The 25,987-nt window shown below is 45.0% G+C and overlaps 1 protein-coding gene across 1 annotated transcript in view; it reads right to left on the bottom strand.

Annotated features, from left to right (window-relative positions):
* The window catches only part of LOC115381303 (uncharacterized), a gene marked incomplete at its 3' end in the record, with an annotated part of 134,402 nt that overhangs the window by 95,536 nt on the left and 12,879 nt on the right, over positions 1–25,987 (bottom strand). The window contains 2 exon segments of the mRNA XM_030082582.1: positions 10,113–10,286; positions 10,367–12,188. Of these exon segments, the coding sequence (XP_029938442.1) occupies positions 10,113–10,286; positions 10,367–12,188 (1,996 nt within the window).

Below are 25,987 nucleotides of genomic sequence, written 5' to 3'. Positions count from 1 at the left end.
ACCCTCATGTAATGGCCGCTCATCTCTCCTCACAGCGCAAGAAAACCAGATGAGGGTGCAATACCAGTGCCAACCTCACGAGGGCGCTTGTGAGGCTCCTCCCCAGAGCAGTGGAGGGAGGACCCAGATCACCACCTGATTGGCCAAGAAGACCCTGGGGGCGGGAGCTCCACCCGCCAGTCAAATAGAGTCACAAGACGCCATCTTTAGTTCAACTTAAGTTTCTGTCTAGGTAGGACGTGTGCAGCGCGTCTCTCCCACGGACTAAACCCGGTACCGAACTGACCCGCTGGCCGGGACTTTCGGGCCCAACTTTCCTTCACCGGTGAACCCCTTTTCCCAGCAGAGCAGAACGGCAGGGACTCCCCTGGAGCAGACCGAAGACACCAGCAGGACCGCACCGCTACAGCTCCGCTCCTCCTGCAGAGCCACAGCTCAGAGCTCCTCCCTTCTCCTCCCCCCGCAGCCGACCAAGAACCAACTGAGGGCCCAGACCGGAGAACCAGATGCCTCTTTTCCTCCACGTGGACCCCTCCAAGAGCCCAGGGTTCTGTTGAACACAACAGAACCCGATCGAGATCAGAGTGACGGCTTTGATCTCCCCACCGAACACCTCATCAGCCACAGGACACACACAGAGCAGCTGAGAGAGCTGCTAAATCCTCCATCACACAGAGGTGAGCCTTGGGCAGCTTCAGGCCAGGCCAAGACAAAGTGTGGGAAGGGTAAGACTGAGGTGCAGCGCACAAATGTAAAATCTGGTGAGACGCAGGAAGGCCCCAGCCAGGAGTCACCCCACAGTGCTAAGAGATTTCTCAGCACCCCAGTCACCTGCACCCAAACAGAGCACTTCAAACTCCTTACCTCAGTTGGAGGCCGTGAAGGAGTGGATCAGGTGGCCAAAAATGTCAGACTCTAAAGAGTGGGTCACCTATGATGAAGACCTGAATAGAATCCTCGAAGTCACAGTGGCGGGCACTGCAGAACGCAAATTAAACATGCTAACAGAGATCGCGTACAACCTAGCAAAGGAACGGTGTGGAGCCATTGAGCGGAAAATTAGCTCTAAGCCTGTGAGACAAGCAAACAGACGAGAGAGGGAAATTCAGAAGCTGAGGAAGGAAATAAAGAGCCTAAACAAGAGATACAAGGGCAGTTGTGCTGAGGAGAAAGAAGGGATTAAGGAGATCACAAGCAACCTTCGGGATCGCCTTAGGAGACTAAGAAGAGTGGAAAGAACACGGAAACTGAGAAGAGAAAGAGACCAGCGGAGGGCTCAGTTTATTAAGGATCATTTTAACTTCACCAGGTCTTTACTGGAAGAAGCAAAATCTGGGATCCTCATTAGTCCCAAGGAGGAAGTGGAGGCCTACCTCAAGGAGACGCACAGTGATCCAAACAGCAACCTCCCACTGGAGGAGAATATCAACATCGGCCTGGCACAACCTCCTAACACCATGTTAAACACCATTGAACCAACCTGGAAGGAAATCCAGGAGGTGGTGAAAAAGGCACGTGCTGCCTCAGCCCCAGGTCCAAGTGGCCTTCCTTACAAGGTGTATAAGAAGTGTCCAAAGCTTCTTCGGCGACTGTGGAAGTTGCTCAGGAGGATCTGGAAGAAAGGTGTTGTTCTGACCTTCTGGCAGAAAGCAGAAGGTTGCTTTGTCTCCAAAGAGGAGGCCTCAGTGAGCATCAGCCAATTTAGAACTATTTCCTTACTCAGCACCGAATGCAAAATCTTCTTCTCAGTGGTGGCAAAGAGAATGTCCGCGTACATGATCAAAAATGGATATGTGAACACCTCAGTTCAAAATGGGGGTATACCAGGTTTCTCTAGATGCCTGGAACACACTGGAGTCCTGAGTCAGATGATTCGAGAGGCCCGTAGGAAGAAAGGGGACTTGACTGTTGTCTGGATGGATCTAACAAATGCCTTTGGGACCATCCCCCACTTTCTAATCCGGACAGCTCTAACACACTACAACATCCCAGACCACATCAGGAGTATGTTCAACACCTATTTGAATGGAATCAAGCTTCGTTTTAAGACAAAGGACTACATCACACAGTGGCAGCATCTTGGAAGAGGGATTGTTACAGGATGCACTGTGTCCCCCATCTTATTCGTGATGGGCATGAATCTTCTGATTCAGGCAGGAGAAAAGGAAACCAGGGGACCCTTGATGGACTCAGGGATCCGACAACCGCCTATCAGAGGTTACATGGATGACCTCACGATTACAACTGCATCCCATGTGCAGGCTAGGTGGGTCTTGTCAAAGCTCGAAGAGATGGCTACATGGGCAAGAATGACATACAAGCCAAAGAAATCAAGGTGCTTGATTATCAGTAAGGGTAACATTTCTTTCAAATATAGCCTTTCCATCCAAGGTGAGACCATTCCCTCCATCAAGAACAATCCCATCAAGTACCTGGGTAAGTGGTATGATGAATCTTTAACAGACCATAACAACGTTCGCACCACTGAGAAGCAAGTGTCGACCTGGCTGGAGAAGATCGAGAAAGCCGGTCTCCCAGGGAAGTTCAAAGCGTGGCTATATCAACATGGCCTGCTTCCCAGATTGATGTGGCTACTGACTGTCTACGAGATCCCACTTTCAGTGGTGGAAGGAGTGGAGCATAAAATCAACTCACATCTCAGAAAATGGCTGGGAATTCCACCTAGCTTCACGTCAGTAGGCCTGTACATCAGATCCGGACAACTACAACTGCCCTTTTCTTCTCTGGTAGAGGAGTTTCAAGTAGCTAAATGCAGGGTGGCACTGACTTTCAGAGACTCAAAGGACAGCAGTGTCAGAGAGGCCGGTGTAACAACAAGGTTGGGACGAAAGTGGGCGGCCTCTGCCTCTCTGGCCCAGGCTGAGGGGAGCCTGAGGCTCAAGGATATCATTGGATCACCCTGCATAGGGCGCCAAGGCTTAGGAATGACCCTTTTTCAAACCTGGGGATCAGCTAACACTACAGAAAGAAGAGGCATGCTCCAGGAAGAAGTAAGGAACCTAGCAGAGGAGCAAAGGAAGGCTAGAATCTTGGAGCTAGGATCGCAGGGAGCCTGGACAAAGTGGGACCTCCCTAAAAGGAAAGTGACCTGGAGCGACCTCTGGAGGCTAGAGGCCTACCGCATTTCCTTTCTGCTAAGGTCTGTCTATGACACCCTTCCATCTCCAGTGAACCTTCATGAATGGGGCTTGAAGGATGATCCATCGTGCAAGCTCTGCGGGCAGAGAGGAACCATGGCACACATCTTGACAGGGTACACAACAGCACTAGCCCAGGATAGATACAGATGGCGCCATGACAAAGTACTGGTCATGCTCGCTGACATCTTAGAGCAGGAAAGAACCAGGAAACGTCCATGTAAGATCAAGCCATTCCCTGGAATAGAATTTGTCAAGGAGGGAGCAAAGCTTCCCGGGCCCAGAAAACCAAGGGCAGGCATCCTGCAGGCAACCCAAGCATGGGAGCTCAGAGCTGACCTGAAGAGAAGACTTCAGTTTCCGGATTTTGTCCACACAACCCTCAGGCCTGATGCAGTACTTTTCTCCACTGTAGGAAAGAAGATCATCCTAGTGGAGCTTACTGTCCCTTGGGAGGAGGGGTGTGAAGAGGCATCTGAAAGAAAGTCTGATCGCTACAGTGACTTGGTGCAGGATTGCAAAGACAAAGGCTGGCAGATGTAGCTTTACACTGTTGAGGTGGGATGCAGAGGTTTCCCTGTCCAGTCTGTCTGGAAGCTGCTGTCTGCTGTGGGAATGAGAGCAATTGAGAGAAAGAAAGTGGTATGAAGACTCGGGGAGGCAGCAGAGAGAGCCTCCTGTTGGATATGGAATAGAAGGGAGGAACTGAGCTGGCAGCCACGGGGAAGTGAGTAGTGGCTGGCCACCACTGCTGACCCACCAACAGGAGAGTGTTATGGTTCAGGGTCGAAGCACTTGAGGATCGTTGATAACCATCTGATGACACAACCCCCTGGCTAAAAGCTCCAGTCATTGCAAGATGACTGAAGGAGAAGCATCCTCGGATGTATGATACCACAGGCTTAGATAGTGGTGATGATTCATGCTTGTGTTTTTATTGTGAACCAGGACTGAAGCCATTCATGACATATGCACTGTTGTTTCCTTTCTTCATCTCTCTCTCTTTCTCCTCGTGCGCTCCCATGCGCACGCTCATGAGCACGCGCTTCCTCCTCACAGATCAGACCCGCAAGATGCCGGCTAGCCGTGCATCTGTGCGTGTGAGATAGGAAGACAGGCTCATCTTTCTCCGCCTCTCCTCTTTACTAACCCGAGAGTAGTAAGTTGAACCAGCGCGGTAGACCTCCGTCAGGAGCATGCACGTGCATCGCTCGCCCGCTCGATTCTCCCCTCTCTCTCTTCCTCCTCCCCTCCGTCTCCATCTCGCGTAATCTCGTCTCACACCCCGAGAAGCAGATCCGCACACCGCCCACCAAGGGGAAGGTCCGGAGAACACCCCCTCCCCTCCTCTCTCTGCCGCGCAGGCGTGCAGACACCGGTTCTGCACGCGCGCACAGGGTCGCCCGTCCTGCTCGGCCAGAACTCCGTTCCCTCATCCTCTCTCTGTCTCTCTCTCTCTCTCTCTCTCTCTCTCTCTCTCTCTCTCTCTCTCTCTCTCTCTCTCTACCGCGCATGCGGACACCCATGTGCCAACTCGTCAGCCATCCGGACACTCACGAACACCCAAGCCTGACCCGAGTCACGCCTGCTTCGTGAGTGACTCAGGATCGACTCCTCCTGTCACTTCAGGTGGCCACTACACCACACACACACCCACGCTCACACCCACACTCACACACCCCTCCTCTTCCTCCAGGAAGAGGGACCACACAGCTGACCCAATCGGGCCACGCTCCGAATGGGTTAACGCCCCTTCCTGTGCATCTCCAGACGCTCTCTCTCGCATGAGCACGCTGATCTTTAATCACTCTTCACATACTCGGTTACCTTGTCTTCTTGTGGTGGTTAGACTAATGGTGATCTGTAGTAGACCTCTCTTGATGCACGCCCCGAGTTTACTACTAGTTACTACAAGCTATATTCTCCAAAAAAAAAAAAAATTATTTATATATATGTATATGTATGGTTCTGTCAGTTTTTGTGTTGGTTGTTGGGTCTGTTTTGGTGTTGTCTAGATTGGGGTTTGGGACTGTTCTTGGTTGCGTGTGGTGCGTCGACAACACTGTTTTGCATTTGTACATAGGTTGTGCCCAAAACCCCCCCCCCCCCCCCCCCCCCCCCCCCCTGTTCTCCCTGTCTTTATCTTTCTCTCTTTCTGTCTCTTGCTCTCTGAGCGTTTCCGTCCCGGTCCTGTCCAGCAGCCATGCCGGATGCCAGCTTTAAATAAAGGCAGCAGCAGGAGGAGATTCAGTCTTGATTCAGTTTTGAATGTTCTGTTTTGTTGATTAGATGTGTTAATTAGTAATAGACATTGTTAATAAACGCTCATTAACTGAACTGGACAATTCATTGTGTTTTGTGACAAATGTCCTGGTTGTAACAGTCTATGCTCGATCTCACACCTTCTCTGATAATTTAAAGGTTGTGTATCCAAAGATTAACAACCAGCTCAAATTATCTTTCCATCTTTGAGACTGAAAATTGGTAATGAATGTTCCTCTGATGAGGTGGTGCCCCGGAATTATCAATTAAATAACCCACAGGTTTATTTAATGCATAATTCACAACTTCCCTCAGCTCATTTTCTGTAATTTACCCATTTCCAATAATTGGTAATTTGTGGCTTTATTGGTTAACGAATAACACCTTGTTAATCAATAATTTAATGGTTAAATCACCCTATGGTCTACTCTATTCCCAAATAGCTGATTATTTAACATTATTAACGAATAATTAACAGTTTATTCTGATTAATAATAATTGATGTTGGGTTAAATTACTTGGTGCTTCACTTTAAACAGTTTATTGCGCAGTAATTGATTGTTATTGGTGATCCACTGTGATTGACCTGCAATTATTAATTGGTAAATCAAAATTTACTCAAATTAATAAGTAACTAAATTACTTAAAGTAACCAATTACTCCCAGTAATCGATACTTTAGTATTTTATTTCCAATTAACAATTGTAAACCCCAACACGACCAAATTGATAAATAACTAACCCGTCTTTCATATGGACGTACGACGGGCGTACGCCCATATACCATCGTACGACCGTTTAATAAATGAAGGCCAGTGAGTGGAGGACAGAAAGCTGCTACTCTCCAACTGAATTTAGACTACAAATTCTTTGTAGCTCAGTGAGAAATAATGATAAATGTTTAAATATGTTAATAAATAGAATGTTTTCAATGGATTAAAACAATTCAAATGTGTATTATCAGTTTCTGCATTTCTGTTTAAAATGCATGTGGATTGTGAAAAAATAGTGCTGTCAATTGATTTAAAAAATTAACTAATTAATTGCAACTTTGACCATAGTTATTTGTGATTAATCACATCATTTGTGAACTTATAATCAACACATAAAATCACCAATTTATTACACCGAAATGTCTTTATCTGGATGTTTCAACTTGAGTGGAACAGTTTCACATGAGAAAACACTCACAAATGTCAAATTTGAAACATTCGACATTTTAAAGTCGAGATGTGCAACTTTCTTAATGTTGAACAGTCCAAAAAATAGACAGCCACAGCAGGACAGTAGGACATTATCACATTTTCAAGTATCAAATGAAGAATTGAATCCTCATAATTCTGCTGTACTGCACAGGGATGGAAAAAAACAATGAAGTTCCAATGACAGTAAATAAGTTGTATCCTGTTTCTTTTCTTTGAGCCAACTGCCAACCCTAACCCTAACTTTTTCATTAATTGGAATTTAAAAAAAAATAAAATAAAAAATCTAACAGCCGCCCCTGACAGAATCACGATTAATGCAATTAAAACTGACAGCACTATTAAAATGTTTGAATGTATTTTATTTCATGTATGTTGTAAAAGGAATTCTATGTTAGGGTAATTTTTCTGCAGAGGTGTGTGAGATGTGTGCAGGTCCAGGTTGATTGGTTCAGGTGTGACTGAGGCTGTGATTTCTGAACCTAGCTGGTGTGTTCGTGTGTGAGAGAGACAGGGGAGCAGAAGAGGAGCAGTTTGACTAAGAGTGGGTGAATTCTCTTGTGTCTGCAGACTGTGGGACAGGTCATCTGCAAGCAGACACAGTTTCCCAACTCTAAGCACTGTGGAGGACTTTTGTACTGAATCAACTATGGAGCAGAGACTGACTGTGCACTGCAGCCAGTTAATGCGCATTTCACAGTTGGAACTTTGATCACACGACTTTAGTTTTGATTTCGATCTCACAGTTGCAATTTCTTCTGGCAGGAGCTGCAAGCTGCTGCCGTCACAAAAGAACAAACGTTCACAAATGCCCCACTTTGTCATGCGACTAGAAAAAAAAACTGGGGAATGGAATTCTGGTGATGACTGCAAAATCGGCCGCGCTGGTAAATAGATTGGAGAGACTGGTGATCCTGAAAATCAGGATCACAGCAGCTCCATTCCACCTGTAGGACCTGACCACTACACCTGTAGGACCTCACCACTACACCTAGACGACCTCACCATTACACCTGTAGGACCTTACCACTACACCTAGACGACCTCACCATTACACCTGGAGGACCTGACCACTACACCTGCAGGACCTGACCACTACACCTGTAGGACCTCACCATTACACCTGTAGGACTTGACCACTACACCTGTAGGACCTGACCACTACACCTGTAGGACCTCGCCATTACACCTGTAGGACCTGACCACTACACTTGTAGGACCTGACCACTACACCTGTAGGACCTCAACATTACACCTGTAGGACCTGACCACTACACCTGTAGGACCTCACCATTACATCTAGACAACCTCACCACTACACCTGTAGGACCTGACCACTACACCTGCAGGACCTCACCACTACGCCGAGACGACCTCACCACTATACCTGTCGGACCTGACCACTACACCTGTAGGACCTCACCACTACACCTGTCGGACCTGACCACTACACCTGTAGGACCTCACCACTATACCTGTAACACCTCACCACTCCATCTAGACAACCTCATCACCACACCTGCAGGACCGCACCACTACACCTAGACAACCTCACCACAACACCTAGACGATCCTCACCACTACACCTGTAGGACCTCACCACTACACCAAAATGACCCTCACCACTACACCTGTAGGACCTCACTACTACACCTGCTTCCTACATCAATTCCACTCTACAGCTCCACCTACCAACTCTTGGATGAGTCCTGTATTTGCAGCACATAACTCAGACTAACTGTTCCGACCGTCGTTGCTCTTGTGGAGATCATTTTTGTTTCTGACGTGGCTTTTTGAGCGGCTGTGGTTCAGTGGGGATAGCAGTCGTCTCTCATTCAGAAGGTTGACATTCTGGCTGGCTCTCAGAGGAGGCAGATGCTTTTTCTGTCGCTCCCTACTTGCTTCTCCCTCCCTCTTGTCTCTGCTTGCTGCACTCTTGTCTCATCTGTTTAACTGGAGTAATCACTTGACTTGATTTTTTAAACAAACCAAATATCAACCATGGAATTGATCAGCTGGTCTCTCTACGCAACTGATTTGAGTTTTTCAACAAAGAGCACAGGAGCAGGGGATACTGCCTGTCCGGACGGGACTCGGCATGCTGGGTATGTGATGGACGCCCGGGAGAAGTGGAGGGGTGTCACATGCCTGGCACCCCTGTCCATCAAGGACATTGTGGATGATTACATTTTCGGATTTATGATGATCGGCCTGCTGCTGATTGGCTTGTACTGCGACCTGATCCTCTGGAGGATTAAGAAGACCGCCACCACAAAAGACGTCCAAGGGATGGCGGTCTTTTCAAATCAACGGGCAAAAGCTGAGGCTGATCGTTTGTGTGAACCCTTTCGAAAGGTGGACAATTTGGGTTATGGACAATTGAGACGCTAGTTGGATGTCACCATCACCGAGAGGGTTAAACCCAGCTTCTGTCTGAAAGTGGAGATACCAAGCAAAGGAAGGTTAAACGGCTCTTTACACCAAAACAAGATACCTTCTGATTACATCTGGCGCCCCTGGAAGACCAAACAATCTCCCTGAAGATTCAAGGACAAGATTGACCTCTTTCTCTATCATCCCTCTCTCTCTCCCAGCTGCTACCCAAGTTCACCTTTGGACTGCTTCGTTCAAGGCCCGTCCCTCCCCCACTCTCAACGTCTCCACCACACTTTTGTGGTTTCTTTGACTCTGTGTCCTTTTCAAGACGGAGCACCATAATTGGCTGGCTGGGTGTCTTTAAAACCCAAGCAATTTCGTTGTAACTTGTAACTTCGGTAACTTGTTGCAATGACAATAAAGACTATTCTGAAGTTGTTAGTTCGATTCCTGTCTCCCCCTGTCTGCATGTCAAAGTGTCCTTGGGCAAGACACTGAACCCTACATCGCCCCCAGTGGATGGACTGAGCGCCTTGCATGGCAGCCTTCTCCACTGGTGTGTGAATGTGAGTGTGAATGGGTGAATGTGATATTGCAGTGTAAAGTGCTTTGGGTCAGTGCACGGTAAAAAGTGCTATATAAGTGTAGTCCATTTACCATTTACCATTTACCATTCAATGTCAGCTCTTCCTATCATTGTTAAGCAGAATTCACCAAGCATTGGACTTTTCACCCACTGATTATTATTAGTGGGATTACTATTGCAACAACACATCATCAGTAGGGTAAAACTAACCTGTCTCACGACGGTCTAAACCCAGCTCACATTCTCTATTAGTGGGTGAACAATCCAACGCTTGGTGAATTCTGCTTCACAATGATAGGAATGATCGGTTATACCCAGAACTGAAAAACACAAAGTAAAACTGACTTACATCAAATTAGAAATGGTTAAATCACTTTTCTACATGATTGACATTCTGGATTTACACTGTAGTTTTACTTCCTGGACAGTTGTAGAGAAAATATCAAATGTTTCAAAGTTCCATTCAGATGTTCTACAAATGTGTGGAAGACACCAGAGAGTGGTGAATAAATAACAATTATCTTACAACCTCAAATTATTCAATGTGCAGCATGGATCCTCCACCGCAGAAAACAGAAGCTTCACTCCTGTATCCTTCAGGTCGTTGTTACTCAGGTCCAGATGTGTCAGACTGGAGGACTGAGAGCTGAGAACTGAAGACAGAGCTCCACAGCTTCTCTCTGACAGACCACAGCTGCGCAACCTGAAGAAGAACCAACAATGAAAACCAGATCAATGTTTGTCATGGACTCAGTTCTACATATTTGTTCATGAAGTACATACAGAGCTTTGTTGGAGGCTTTGACCACTGGCAGCAGGTTCAGAAGAGCCTCCTCTGAGGCTCCTGAAGAGTTTGAAGCATAGTAATTCTTTAGGTCAAACTCCGTCAGATCTTCTTCTGATGACAGTAAGATGAAAACCAGAGCTGACCACTCAGCAGGAGACACTGCAACTATTGAGAGACGCCCTGATCCCAGGTACCGTTGGATCTGCTCTACCAGAGAACCATCATTCAGTTCATTCAGACAGTGGAACAGATTGATGCTTCTCTCTGCAGACAGATTCTCACTCAGCTTCTTCTTGATGTACTGGACTGTTTCCTTATTGGTTGTTGAGCTACTTCCTGTCTGTGTCAGCAGATCCTTTAGGAGACGCTGATTGCTTTCTAGTGAAAGACCCAGGAGGAAGCGGAGGAACAAGTCCAGGTGTCCATTTGGACTCTTCAAGGCCTCGTCCACAGCTCTCTGATGGAGATGGTGGAGCTTAGGTGTCTTCATCAACAGTTTTGGCCACCTGATGGTTTGTTTCTTCTCCAGCAGGTTGATTCCAGAGTTGACGAAGGTCTGATGGACATGAAGAGCAGCCAGAAACTCCTGAAAGCTCAGATGGATGAAGCAGAACAAAACATTCTCGTCACCTTTCTCCTTTTTAAAGATCTTTGTGAACATTCCTGAGTACACTGAGGCTGCTTCAAGATCAATGCCACACTCTTTCAGGTCGGATGGATCAAAGCTCAGGTTTCCTTTCTGCAGCTGATCAAAAGCCAGCTGTCCCAGAGACTCTATCATCTCCCTGCTCTTTGGACTCCAGATTTCATTTTTGGCAGATCCGTCATCATACTTGACCTTGTTCATTTTGGCCTGGGCCACCAGGTGGCGGATGTACATCTCAGTCAGGGTCTTGGGTGGCTCTCCTCCCTCTCTGCTCTTCAGCTCCTCCTCCAGAACTTCAGCAGTGATCCAGCAGAAGACCGGGATGTGGCACATGATGTGGAGGCTTCGTAAGGTCTTGATGTGGGAGATGATCCTGCAGGCCTGCTCCTTGTCTCTGAACCTCCTCCTGAAGTACTCCTCCTTCTGGGGGTCGTTAAACCCTCGGACCTCTGTCACCATGTCCACACAGTCAGCAGGGATCTGATTGGCTGCTGCAGGTCGTGTGGTGATCCAGATTCGAGCAGAGCGAAGCAGTTTCCCCCTGATGAGGTTTATCAGCAGAACATCCACTGAGGTGGACTCTGTAACATCAGTCACGAATTTGGTCTGGTGGAAGTCCAGAGGGCGTCGATACTCATCCAGACCATCAAAGATGAAGATCACCTGGAATTCTTCAAAGCTGCAGATTCCTGCTTCTTTAGTTTCAGTGAAGAAGTGATGAACAAGTTCCACCAAGCTGAACTTGTCCTCCTTCAGCACATTCAGCTCTCTGAAGGTGAATGGAAATATGAAGTGGGCGTCCTGGTTGGCTTTGTCTTCAGCCCAGTCCAGAGTGAACTTCTGTGTCAGGACTGTTTTCCCAATGCCAGCCACTCCCTTTGTCAGCACCGTTCTGATTGGTTTAGACCTTCCAGGTGAGTCATTAAAGATTTCCTCTGGTCTGATTCTTCTTTCTTCTTTGTCTAGTTTCCTGGATGCTTTTTCTATCTGTCTGACCTCATGTTCCTGATTGACCCCTGCAGTCCCTCCCTCTGTGATGTGGAGCTCTGTGTAGATCTGGTTCAGGACGGTGGACTCTCCTTGTTTAGCGATCCCCTCAAACACCTCCTGGAACCTGTTCTGCAGGTTGGACTTCAGTTGTTCCTGACACCTCTTTTGAGAATCATCTTCCACTATTCATTTTTTCAGAGACAAAAAGAAAAAAAAAAGATAAAAAGATTTGCATTCAAACTGTTCCACAAAATCCTAGGACTCACACTTCCTCTAAACATCAGCAAAAACTATACAATCTTAGCTTTGTGATTAGACATACTCAAAAATGCCAATCAACTCAAGAGGTGTTCCGAGGTTAAAAGAATAATGAATCATTTCCTCATGTTTTTCTCATCAGCTCACTGGACTGTGAACTTCAGACAGTCCAAAGTGTCATACAGAAATCACAAACTGATTTTCAGCAGATTTGTGGTGTTTGACAGAGAAAGAGAATCAAAGGTCATCTATCATTTAATCTAATAAAATATCAACAAGAGAAAAATTAAAAAGATCCAATGTTGTGAAAGCAGAAGACAATTTTGCTTTAACCATTCATCTGTTTTTTCACGTTGTGCAAATGTTGTCATGACCGGCGGATCGGCCCAAATGTCGAAGGACAGGTGGAGTTCATTTTTTTGATTAATTTCTTGGGTCCAGAAATACAGACACAAGGCTATGGGGTGACTGGGAGCACACAAGGAAGGGCACAAAAGGTACAATGATCCAACACCAACTGACAGGACAGAGGAGATTAAATACATTCAGGAGGGAAGAAGCTGGGAGGAGACTGGCTAATCGGAAGATTGAAACATGAGGTGAGGCAGAGAGACGACAGGTGGAACTGATGACACACAGGAGAGGAACCAGCGAGGGACTTGGACAGCAGAAGAATGGGAGACTTGGTCAGGGGGTGGGGCCCACAGGGTCCTGACAAATGTCAGTTAGAACATCATCAAGTTTTCATGTTTCCAGGACTTACCTTCAGGTTTTGGAATCTTTTTTTCGTGCTTCTCCCATAAACCCATCATCTTCATTTTCTCCAAAACCATTTTAGTGACTTTAAGAGTATGAATGCTGTAGGCTTGGATCATCTCATCCACTGTGTTTTTCCTGTCCAATCCCTCCAGTTTACTCTTTGGGATTGATTTGAACCCTTCAAGAACCCTATCATGCCACAAATACCACTGGAAATTATCAAAGTCTTCATGTCCCAAATCCTCCAGAATTCCCAGGAGGATTTCTAGGGTTGAGCTCATCTTTAACCATGTGAAGAGTCTGATTTATGTCACGAAACTTTTCACATGCTTTACTGCAGGTGAGATGTTTGACTCTGAAAAACACAAAACAAGAATCCTCATGAGCTCCTTCTCAATCATTCACTTGCATTCACAGGAGTCAGAGACCAGGAGTCAGAGAGCAGGAGTCAGAGACCTGAGATCTCATTTATCAATTCGCACTCACAGATATGTGTGTACTGAGTGCGTACGTGCATTTCTAGGCAAAGTGTGGAATTTATCAACTTGAATTTTTGCTTTGGAACGAATGAAAAGTTTCCCGCTACTCCGACCACGTGTGCACAAAATCTAGCAGTAGACCAGTGAAACTACAAATAAAAAGTTTGAAAAGAGTCACAGCAGGTGCCAACACAGCATATGCCCTTTCTTTGCTTTCATTAAAATCGGTCAAATCAAAATTTCATGTAGCTCGACGTAGTGTAAAAGGTTGGAAAAGAAATTGTAAAAGCTGATTGAAATGTATGTTAAATACTCAGAAGTTTTGAGGAACAATGCGGTCTACAGAGCAGGAGTTGTGATTTGCTCTTCCAAGGGGAGCTTGTGTAAAGTGTAAAGCTCCTCTTGATAATATTTTTCTTATTTTATTTCATTTACTTTGAATATGAGTACATGATACTTTTGACCTGACAGGGGGACAGAAAGAGAGGAAAAAGAAGTAGAAAAAAATACATTAAAAAAAAAAAACAGTGGAGAGAAGGAAAATATCACGATCCTTCAATTGGAACCAACACTCCAGATGACTGGCTGCTACACCTCCATAAAGATATGACAGAGGGACATCCTGTGGAATTTTGTTAGAGAACATAGCTGGTACATATCTGAGACATGCAAGCTGAAGATCCAGGTGTCAAATTACAAACCAGGGCATCAGGAGAGATCTAATCCAGACAGCCATTAGTCTGACCCACCAGAGGACAGTAACACAGTCCACATGTAGAATGTGACGAGCGATTAAAGGTCAGCGTGATCATGAAATGTGACAGTGATCATGCAAATATGACCTCTGACCTCTGAGAAAACCACAAGCAGGCCAGAGAAGCCATCAGGGCCCGGATGATGAGCAGGAATCCCAGGGCTCAGATGCCATGGTGCAGGTGGCTCCTCCTGTGTCCATCATCTCCATCCTCCAGTTTTAAAGTTGGCGTAGCGGTGCACTCATTGTCACGTTGAGTCATAATTTGAAATCCTGACGTTGACGTAGGAAGTGGAGTACACCACTTTCAGGCCCTGTTTTGAGCGTAAGCAACGTTTATAAATGAGGCTCCTGAGGCCTTAAAATGGAATTTTGAAAGTGTGTAAATCCCCCAAAAATCCATATTTGCCAGAAATGCGTGTGTGGGTCGTACTCAGATCAGTAAGTCAGCAGTGTTGATAAATTCCACTTGTTCTGAATCACCATGCTCATCCACTTTCGGGCTCATTTGCATTCAGAGCCGCCTCAAATTAACCATATATGGAACAACACGGCTCTTTGTAAATACTGACGTTTTTTTTTTTTTTTTTTTTTTTACTTTTTATCGTCATAGCAAAAAATGAAGCAAACCAGAAAACATTGTTTGGTACACTGAATGTTGGGAAAACCAACACCAGGAGCAGTGCTGCCTGATAAGGAACCACCAGTCAATGCTCAGAGGAGAGGTCAGCAGAAGAAAGAAAAGTTTGGTTTGACGGTAGAATCAGTGTCATAAATCCCAGAAAAGACAGGAGCTGGATGAGCTCTGGGATGGCTTCTCTTCTTCTAGTCTCTGGCTTCAATAGAGCAGAAATCACTGCATAAATCCATGATTTGTTTTGCCAAGAATATTAACAAAATGTCGTCGCTGATGGGAATTGAACCTGAACTTCTCACATGAAGGGCAACAAGTTTATCACGGGACAGTTGGATTAGTCAAAACTGATTATTTCAAAGGTTTTCTGTTGCTGAACTCTCTGGACAAATAAACTAAAACTAATCGGTGCCTTTACCTCTGTGCTCTCAGCTAACCGGTCAGCTGCACGTTCATGGCTTGGCTAAAAACCTCTGTGAGTACTGATAAACATTTTAACAAGCTGTCACAGTTTATTTTAGAACCTTTTAATCACATACACTCAATAAAATGACTTATTGAGCAAACAGAGGACATATGCGGCGTTTGCACCTGATGACTCTCGTCATTCTTTCTACTTGTAGTTCCACTGTAAAACCACTAGGTGCTTTGTGGAACCATGGTCAGAGTTGTACTTACATTTAAACACATTCATAACTTTAGGTTCAAGTTCATAAATTCCAGACGTTGGTGGAAATGCTCGTACACACTCAAAACACACACAATGTGCATGTGCAGAGTTGATAAATGAGGCCCCAGGAGTCAGAGGCAAGACTGCCCTGAATAAACAAAGAACACAGGCTTCTGACTAACAGCACAATCAATCAGATAAGCGTGTGTGTGTGTGTGTGTGTGTGTGTGTGTGTGTGTGTGTGTGTGTGTGTGTGTGTGTGTGTGTGTGTGTGTGTGTGTGTGTAAGTGTGTGTGTGTGTGTGTGTGTGTGTGTGTGTGTGTGTGTGTGTGGGTGTGTGTGTGTGTGTGTGTGTGTGTGTTCCTCAGATAGACACTGTTTGGTTCAGACAGTGTGTCAGAGTTGAACAAAAATAAATATTTTCAGGAAATTACAGTTATGATCAATTATTCTAATGAGGACACTCCATTAACTTCCTGCAGACTGGAACAAAACGTGGCTGTAAAACAAGTGGTCTCCTCCAAATGAATGGATTTTCCTCATCAGGACCTCCATAGTGACAGTATAGAGAAACACACACACACATTTGAAGGATGTTCCTGATGTGTGCCCCACTAGAAACGTAGGCTGGACAGACACACACACACATCCAGCAGCCACACAGTGAAGTCCAGTGGAAGACGGCGTGGTGAAAGCTCTGCTGTGAGCTGACAGAGATTCTCACCTGCTGAACTCTCTTCAAATCTTCTTCCAGACACTGTAGGAGAGAAGAAGCTGCTCTCCGTCCCTCCTCGGCCCTTCTGTCTGTCTCTGCTTGATGTGAGGACGCCATCTCAGCTTCACAACCAAGAGTCAAAGTCCATGTTCAGCTCTGACACGCCCTCAGAGCGCCACAGTCCATCTGAACTAAGGTGAGGCAACGTGATCTGTATGGCAGCACTCCTCAACAAGTCAATGATTGATGGACTTCCTGCTGGGCCGGCAGTGTCCCCTTCATGTCTCTGAGACGGAAGACAAACAACTGGTGTCTTTGGAGCGTTGATTGGAATTCTGCTAAAGCTTGAAGGAGGAGAAAATCACAGCCAGTGAGCTGTTAGTCTGCAAGCAGCTTCCCACCAATGATGATGTGTTGTTGTGTTGAAGCAGGTTTCTAAGGAAAAAAAACTGTTTTCAGGAACCAGGAACCTTCATCCAACCTGTAGGTGCAAAGCATTCTGGGATAAGTAGTCCAGTAGTCCTACTATTTTACCTCCTCCTTTAAGATCAATTCAGACTCATTTTCAGGTAAACAGCATAAAGTATCTGACCGCTGATATGAACATTAAAGTCCTGCAGACTCATTTCAACCCGAACCTGAACGTCTCTCTTTGTTCACAACATGAACACAAAGTGTTTAAAATGACAGCATGAACAATGTTTGAAAGCTTCTTTTAGTCAGAAAAGTGAGCATGTGTCCCTGGTTGACTCATCCATCCTATCAGGAGGTCCCACCACTCCTCCAGGTCTTGTAAGAACCCCTGTAGGTCTCAGGAGTTTCTCCTTAGAAACCCTCCATCAGTGTCTACCGCATAAGATCTGGGAGGACTGGCAGGTGGAACTACTGCTCCTGCAGTTTCATCTGTGCTGATCCAGACTTTCTGTCCAGGTGTAAGTTTCTGAAGTGGTCTTGTACGGTGTCTCCTGTTTTGCCTGCTCACTCCCCCCCTCCTCATCCTCCTGGTGTCTCTTGATGACTGGAAATCTCCCCCTGTGGGGCTAATAAAGGAATCTCAACCTCAGCTTCCAAAAGCAGATGAAGCAGATGAAGCAGCTCCTTCAGCGGTGTGGCTATTGTGGCCAACTGTGGCATGAACTTAGCGAGGTCGTTAGCCATGCTCGTGAGATGGTGAAGGTCTTCCTCTCACTTGGGCTGTGGCAGCTGCTCAGTCACTTTGGCTTTGTTTTCACAAGCACATCATCACCATGACAGACCAGACCATCAAGTCCTCTCACATCTCTGACACTCTCCTTTGGAAACACTCTGGTTGCAACACCGGTTGTTTCATTCGCGATTAAACATATAATAGTATAGCGGGAGGCTGCTCCAAGACAGCAGTCGATGCGGCGTCTATCATTTATATATCTACGGTGTCTATTGTTTATAGATCTATGATGTGGCGGTTTGTGCCATAAAGTGCTGTAAAGTGTCACAATGTCTGTATACGGCGCATATGTCTGTTGTTGCTGGTATAGTCCGTCTGATTTTCAAAAGTAATCCCACTCAGTAATCCATCTTTTATCAGATATACCTGTAACGAGATTACATATTTTTTGCCTGTACTGTAAGGCAGTGGTGGGCCGTCAGGGCCTGCAAGGCCTTCTCTGCTGGCCTAAAAGTTATCTGAATTACAGACTGATGTAAATTATATTTTGTCCATGAATACTTACTAAATGATTCCAAACGGTATGTTCCAGTTCCTTTCATAGTTTTCCCGTGGTCACGCTGCTTCCAGACATGTTTTTTTCATATTAAATCATTTAATCAATCAGATTTCAGGCATCATCTGTTGCTAGGGTAAAAAGAAATCTGCCTGAGGCCTTCACTGTCCGTTCTGATAGCGCAGTAAAGTAAAGTGAAGCGTCAAGCAGACAGTTGCTTCAACCAATCAGATTTCGAGTTGGCGACTCAGCGCCTTCTAGCTAGTGTACACCAACAACAGCACATCCAGGCCTTCTGATTTACATTCACCAAGAGATACAGTAGGGGGCGGTATGCACCTAAGTTGTTGGTTGCCTACCTCAATTATTTCAAAGAAGAAGAAGAAGAAGACCTGAAGAGAAATAAAACTTATGCCAGAAATACCACAAGGCAAGCTGGACTTTCAGCCCTGGCTTTATGGAACTGAAACGCACGGATAATCTATATGACAGAGCAGTTGAACTCTTTTTGAGGAAGGAAAGGTGGATGTATTTTGTTTTCAAATAATCGGGATTTTGGTGAGTAAAATTTCCTCTTTTCCTAAATAATATTGCTGTTTTATTAAAGGGCAACTCCGGTTTTTTGACACCTGGACCTTATTTATAGGTGTGTGCATGCTCATATACTCACTCAGACAAACATCGTGCAGCTCGGAGTCCTTCAGAAGTTATTTAGATCCAAACGATGTAGCCGCACTAGCGGGGGCCACGGCAATGGAGCGTTAGCGCTGGACATAATCTCTGCACAGTCGCTCATTTCGGCTGTATTTCTTCATCCATCGCCAGTGTTATAAAGTCAGCTCGTCTACCGTCTTCAGGTGGGTCAGCTGAAGAGCTGACAGTTTTCGCTAACTTAGCCACAATTAGCTCAGATGGGAATGTTGCGGCGCTCCTCTCCCCTGCAGAGAGGCACTTTGAGTCGGCCTCGGCTGTCACGGTGCCCCGGCGTCTGACTTCCAGGGGCCGAGTTGGAAAACGGCCCTCAGCTGCTCCACGGAGGCTCCGGACACCCGCGAAGACGCACGGCTCACACGCGGCCGCTGGGCCGCTGGATGTCTCTCCTCGCTGGGAGGATGCGTATCTCCGCTCCCCGGTGGATGCGCGCTCCGGGCCGGCCGCGGGACGCGCGACGGCCCGCCACGCTGAGGCCGGTGCTCTCTCCTCGCCGGGAGGAAGCGTATCTCTGCTCCCCGGCGGATGCGCGCTCCACGCCAGCCGTGGGACGCGCGACGGCCGGAGCTTTCTCCTCGCCGGGAGAATCCAGATCTCCGCCGCCCGGCGGATGCGCGCTCTAAGCCAGGCCACGGGACACCGCCGGAGGCCCCCCTTCTGACCGAAAGGCAACCCAGCGCCGATGGAGGAAAAATACAGCCGAAATGAGCGACTTTGCAGAGATTATGTCCAGCGCTAACACTCCATTGCTGTGGAACCGCCGCTAGTGCAGCTACATCGGTTGGATCTAAATAACTTCTGAAGGACTCCGAGCTGCACCATGTTTGTCTGAGTGAGTATATGAGCATGCACACACCTATAAATAAGGTCCAGGTGTCAAAAAACCGGAGTTGCCCTTTAAGTTGTTGATGCTCATTGTATGTGCACAGATGTAGTAGGAGACTTGTGCACTTCAGCAAAGGCATTTATTCTGGCTGCACAAGTATCTATCTGCTGTGCAACAACTCTTTATGTGCATATCTGCACAATAAGATATTTTTTTTATAGACATAAAATAGTTATTGAGAGGTGGATTGATTCAGGCGGATCTGTTCTGAAGGCCTTAATGTGAAATGGACAGTCCGCCACTGCTGTAACGAGATTACATATTTTTTGTGTGTAATGTAACGGATTACAGTAACATTTTTTTTGTATCCTGATTACGTAACGCCGTTACATGTAATCCGTTACTCCCCAAACCTGTGCACAAACACACATGGATGGGTGGGTGGTTTCTCCATGTGATCAGTGAGGCTGTCCTCCAGGTCAAAGTGTAGAAACAGCTCCCTCTGCAGGACAGGTGGAGAAGTCCTCCTGGGATCAGCTCAGTAGTGAACAATGAGAGCTGCATGCAGGTCATTTTTTGGTTTCTGCTGTGTTTGAGTTCATCTTACTGTCAGTCTGACTGCTTCAGATGATGAGGTTAGTAAGATGAGGCCAGCAGAGGTGGCAAGAAAGTACTTTCCCATGCCATGTTTTCCATGTACCCAGTCAGTTCTCGAAGAGCTGGGCTGATTGTGATCACCTGGGCCCAGAACTGTTTGTTGCAGGTGATTCAAATCAGCCCAGCCCTTTGTTAACTGACTGGGCACAACAAAAACATGGCATGGGAAAGTACTTTCTTGACACCTCTGGAGGCCAGTCTGGAAGCTTTAATTTGCATGTGCTCAGAGATATTGACCTTTGAACTCTGACTTTGGTAAAACTTTTAAAGCTTATATGTTGACAATGAAATATGCTTGAATCATGCGACCAACTGTGATACAAAGTTCTTTAACTCCACAAATATGTAATCTGCGACTTGATATCATCACCAGCAGGGGCATCATGGTATCAGGTAAGAACTTCATTTCACCTGTTAAAATCAATTTCATTTGTTAACTCAGTCCGGAAGAACGTGTTCCTCATCAATTTAAACCCCTGAATGTACTTACATTTTCATATTTCATTCTTCTATTTGGAAAAAAAAACAGTATTTTGAAGAAAGAACTACGACTCCCATTAGCGTCACAATGCAACGTGATTGAAGACACCATGACGTGTGTAGTTCTGTTTGTGTTTCAAACTCAGGCTCAGCATTATGAATTAACTTACTCTAATTAACTGAATGGAAATCTGGAAATGTGCTGCAGGTGAAGTAAAATGTGTTTCATGTGAAGTAAGAGTAAAACAGTTCACAGTATTGTAGTAACTTTGTGTTTTACTTCATCAGACGTGTTGGAGGAAGCTTGAGGTTGTGGCTCCGGTAACCAAGTTAGTGTGGGAGAGCAGCGATTCCAGCGAGATGCTGCAATTCTTACTGATCTCCTGATAGCGCCACCCCTGCTCCTAAAATATGTCGGTCCATTGACAGTCTAGATGGTTGTGGACCAGGACCCCAGACACATGTAGAAAACAGGCTCCTGGACACGATCCAACAGATTCGTTTATATGACTCATATCACATATTGCTGTGGTATAAAACCTATTAATTTCACTCAAACCTTTTTTACTTGTGCAGGGTAAAGTATGTTTCTGTCAAGGGGTAATATTAATAACGAAATACTAAATTTTCATGGAGGTCACCATCTTGTTTTTTCCAGGGGAGCTGCCTTGATGATCAACAAAAAAACTTCATACTTTCTTCTCCAAACATGGTGAAAACAACATCAGAAAGGTTTTAAAAGTCCTTCAGAGTGTCATGTCATGAACTGAAGCACATTACTAACCTGTTAAATACAGGAAAAGCAGAGTCATGAGGCCACAGCGGGGCGCCTTCAGCAGGCTGTTCTCTGAGGAAAGAAAGCCTCCTGGTCCCACAAGCAGCGCTCAGCTGGTTAGACACTCCCCCCTGGTGGTAGAATTTAGAAACTGCACCTTTCAGGGTGGTCCAAAACACACTAAAAATACATTCAGTGTGGCCTTTTTCACATAGAAGCACAAAATATGGTTTTGCCTAAAGGTTGAATAAATAAAAATAAACAGAATGAAGTGTGGTGACAAATTTATAACAAATGACATGTCATCTGAGTGATTTTTATTTATTTACTGTTGGTTATAAAGGGAAATAACTGCCTTATGAGTTTAACAGCAGCTGGATGCTGGAGCATGGTACCAGCTTCCACCAGGGGGCAGGAGAGAGCAATGCAGTGCTGCTTGGAGAAGGAGAGGGGAGCAGTAAATGATGAGAAAGAGTGGGTAAGAGCGGAGATGAGTTTTAGAGTGTGTACGTGCATGAAGCTGTGCTTTGATAGGCCCTCAGCCCCGCCCTGAGGGGTTTAAGACTTCATGCACTGAGGAGCATGACACTCACACACACACACACACACACACACACATGTTTGTATTTATATCCTCGTGGGGACCGTCCATTGACTCCCATTCATGTCTAACTCCTAACCCTGACCCTTACCCTAACCCTAACCCACTCCAAAACAAAGCGTAGCCCTAAAGAAATGTTTTTGCACTTTTACTTTTTTCAATAACAACAACATGGCCAAGAAAACACTGTTTCCCCCCATGGGGACCCAAAAAATGTCCCCACGAGGCAGGTCGTGCCAGGTTTTCCTATCCTTGTGGGGACATTTGGTCCCCACAAGGATAGAAATACCCGTACACACACACACATACACATACGCGCACACACACACTTGCAGACCTCTGAGGATTCACTTAGGATTATATGACTGTGTGATGAAGCTTCAATTAACTTTCAAAGACAGCCTTTCTTGGATCCTTATTCCAGAAAGCATATGTACAAATTGGCTGTACAAAAGCAAAAAAAGACAGCAACCTCATCGTGCACATATCCTCCCTGCCACAGTAACCAGACATTATTAAAATCCAGTCTGACCTCATTTTGTCGTCTCTCATCTCTCATCACAACAATTCTTCATGTGGATACTGCTGGTTCATGAAATCCACATTGCTCCTGATTCATTGTAACAAAAATAAATACCCTGTGGAAACAAAACACAGACATTTAACAGAGAATACATTAAACACAAAGCTGGAACTCTTTATTAAACTTTTCATCAAATGAATAAGTGTTTCACAGTAGAAAAAGACGAAGCAGTAAAACGCTGACAGCCACTCTCCTCATCCATAATTCTGTCTTTCCATTTTATTTCTCCAGAGTCAGTATTTCACTGCAAACTGTCACATTTTTAATGGGCTAAAATAAGATCTAAATGTATAAAATCATCCTGGATCATAATAACCTCAGGTCTGTTGTTTGTAACAAAGCAGATCAGGTGAAAATGTGCTGTAAATTCAGTCAGTTGTGACTTTTTAGAGAGTAAACACTTCTTTCCTCAGTAGTTGTCATTGAAGGCCCATCCAAGATGGCCGCCACACCGTTCACTGAGGAGTCTGCTTCTATATGTCTATGACAGAGAGCAAATCTGCTGGCCAAACAAAAACTATCCATGTGGCTGAACCATGCAAACTGTACAGTTTACACACGCACACACACACACACACACACACACACACACACACACACACACACACACACACACACACACACACACGTGTACAATTTTTTAAAATGTTAGTACTCAATTTAGCATTTGAAGCAATTGCAGTGGTTTTAAATATTTGATAATTTTTAGAGAACCATATCATTCAGTTCAGAAAATCATTAGAGCACAATAATTGTGGACAACATTGTGCCCAAAAAGACAATTCAACACTTTCTGAACAACAAGCCCGATATCACCGAGGAGGTAAAACAGTGCATCAACAACAGAAGTTGGCTTTTAAAAGAGGTGATGATCGCGGCTCAAAAAGAGCTTAATCAACTACTAAGGCAGGTCAGGAAGAACCATCACGCTGCTCTGGAGGACTGTGTCAGCACCATGAATACCAAAAAGGGATCATATGAAAAAGATTACCAACATGAACTCCAGCCACAATCAAATTGTTACTCCTGATGAACTTGAGAGAGCTAACGAGTTGAATGATTTTTTTCTTAGATATGACACAGCATGTTCATCACAGATGTCAGCGGACTTTAACTTTGATATCTCTCTCCCCATTTGTGATGCATCAGATCGTATCGTTATCAATCCTGGTCAGGTCCAGAGTACTTTTAGTAAAATTGGGAACAAAAAAAAACACAGGGCCTGATGGGCTGCCTGGTCGGGTGTTAGAGGAGCTTACTGCTGCCTGGTGTCTCATATTTCAGCAGTCTATGGACAAACATATGGTTGCTAATATTTGGAAAAGGTTTTTAATAATCCCTGTTCCCAGAGTCTCTTGTCCTTCAGAGAACAAAGACTACAGACCTATTGCTTCAACTTGTGTGGTTATGAAGTGTTTTGAGAGAATTATTGAAAATGTTCTTAAGTCTGAGGTTTCTCCATTACTCGACCCCTTACAATTTGCGTATAGAGCTGGACGAAGTACTGAGGATGCTGCTGTAAGCATAACTCACGTAATTATTAAGCACTTTGAGAAAACCAAAGGCCTATGCACATGCTCTCTTTGCAGACTTTAGCTCTGCATATGATACTGTCTGTCCGAAGCTTCTGGTGCAAAAGCTCTCCAGCATGAATGTCAATCTGTTTATAAATAAATGGTTTCATTCTCTGTTAACTAATAGATCTCAACAGGTCAGGGTTAACTCTGTACTCTCTGGCACTAGACAGTGTAGCACTGGCGTGCCACAAGGGGGCGTGAATTCTTCTTTTCTTTTTACCATCTATTCAGATGACTGTAGGAGCAGTCAGGTAAACAACTACATTTCAAAATTCTCAGATGGCACTGTAATTCTTAGTCTTCTGAGAGGTGCTGGCAGTCTGGTGGGATATCTGGAAGAGATTCATCATTTTAAAGCTTGGTGTGAGAACAATCACCTTGTTCTGAATGCTACCAAAACCAAAGAAATGGTATTTGATCTTAAAGGTGTGCGTGTCCATGAACCTGTGGTTTTGGGGGATACGCAAATTGAGCCGGTTGCCTCATCTAAATTTCTTGGTATCCAAATGGACAACCAGGCCAAATGGAATGTACATGTTGATTACCTGTGTGTTACTTGTGGCCCAAAGAATGCATTTTTGACGCAGGCTCAGACTTTTTGGCGTGAGCATGGAAGTCTGGAAGTCAGTGCTAGGCAGCATCATTAGGTATGGTATGACAGCTTGGGCCGGGACTCTCTCTGTCCAGCTGAAAGCCAGACTAGCCAACATGGAAAGAACAGCCATGAAGGTAACTGGCAAGTAGGACTCTCCATCTCTTCAGATGATCGTTGAGAAGGCAGAGCTCAGTCTGGCTAACAGAGTACTGTCTGATCCTTCTCACACTCTTTTTCCTGAGTATGAGCTGTTACCTTCTGGTCGGTGTTATAGAGTGTGTTACACCAAGAGGAACCATTTAAACTTTCCTTCCTTCCTGTTTCTATTGTATTATCGAACAGCTGGCGGCATAGTGCACAGCTCTAACTACGGTGCCGGCTACCGGCTATTGCAGGACTGACATTCCTGCACTTGCTGTTCTGTGTTTCTTTATGGAAATATGTATCTTAAAATCCAGAGTTCTTCTCAAAATGCTGAGAACTTTTCTGCTATTGTGGTTTTATGTTGTTTTGTCTTTTATATGTTAATGTAGCACTTTGCACTTTTCCCAAGACAAATTTCCCAAGTGGGACAATAAACTTGTCTGTCTGTCCGTCCATCCGTCCGTCCATCCGTCTATCTATCTATCTATCTATCTATCTGTAACACGACAAAGAAAATTGAAACTGTCTTTTTCTTGTCAATGATTTGTCTTTATTACTTCATGATTGAACACTTCAAGCAAACCAACAATGATGATGTTTCACCAAACAAAATGGAAAAAAAGGAAATAGAATCTTTTCTGAAGACACTTCCAGTGTGTGTACACTTTTGCTACGGTTCAATCTGTGAAGAGGAGTATCGAGCACTAATGTGTCTCCCACTTGCACATTCTCAGATATCAACATTTCATTGGAATACTGTGAATTTTATAACCTTGAAATTAATGCACTGGTGTTGCACTTCATTTTAATTTCAAGTTATTTGAGCAAATTAAATCAGTTTAATTTCTGGTTTTGATCATAACAGACAGTGAGACCGCCCTGCCCTTGAGCATTCCTAAATATTGGTTTTAATTCCACATTTCTAATTTTTTTTTAATGTTAAATTGTTTAAAATTAAAATACATGTTTCAATTGAGATAAAATATTCAGAATGACCTTTTTTTGCATTTAAATGGTGATTTTTATGTTGATTACAAGTTCACAAATGCTGCAACTAATT

Source organism: Salarias fasciatus, chromosome 23 (genome assembly GCF_902148845.1).
Source record: "Salarias fasciatus chromosome 23, fSalaFa1.1, whole genome shotgun sequence".
NCBI lineage: Eukaryota > Metazoa > Chordata > Actinopteri > Blenniiformes > Blenniidae > Salarias > Salarias fasciatus.
This window is presented reverse-complemented; position numbering and strand designations above follow the sequence as displayed.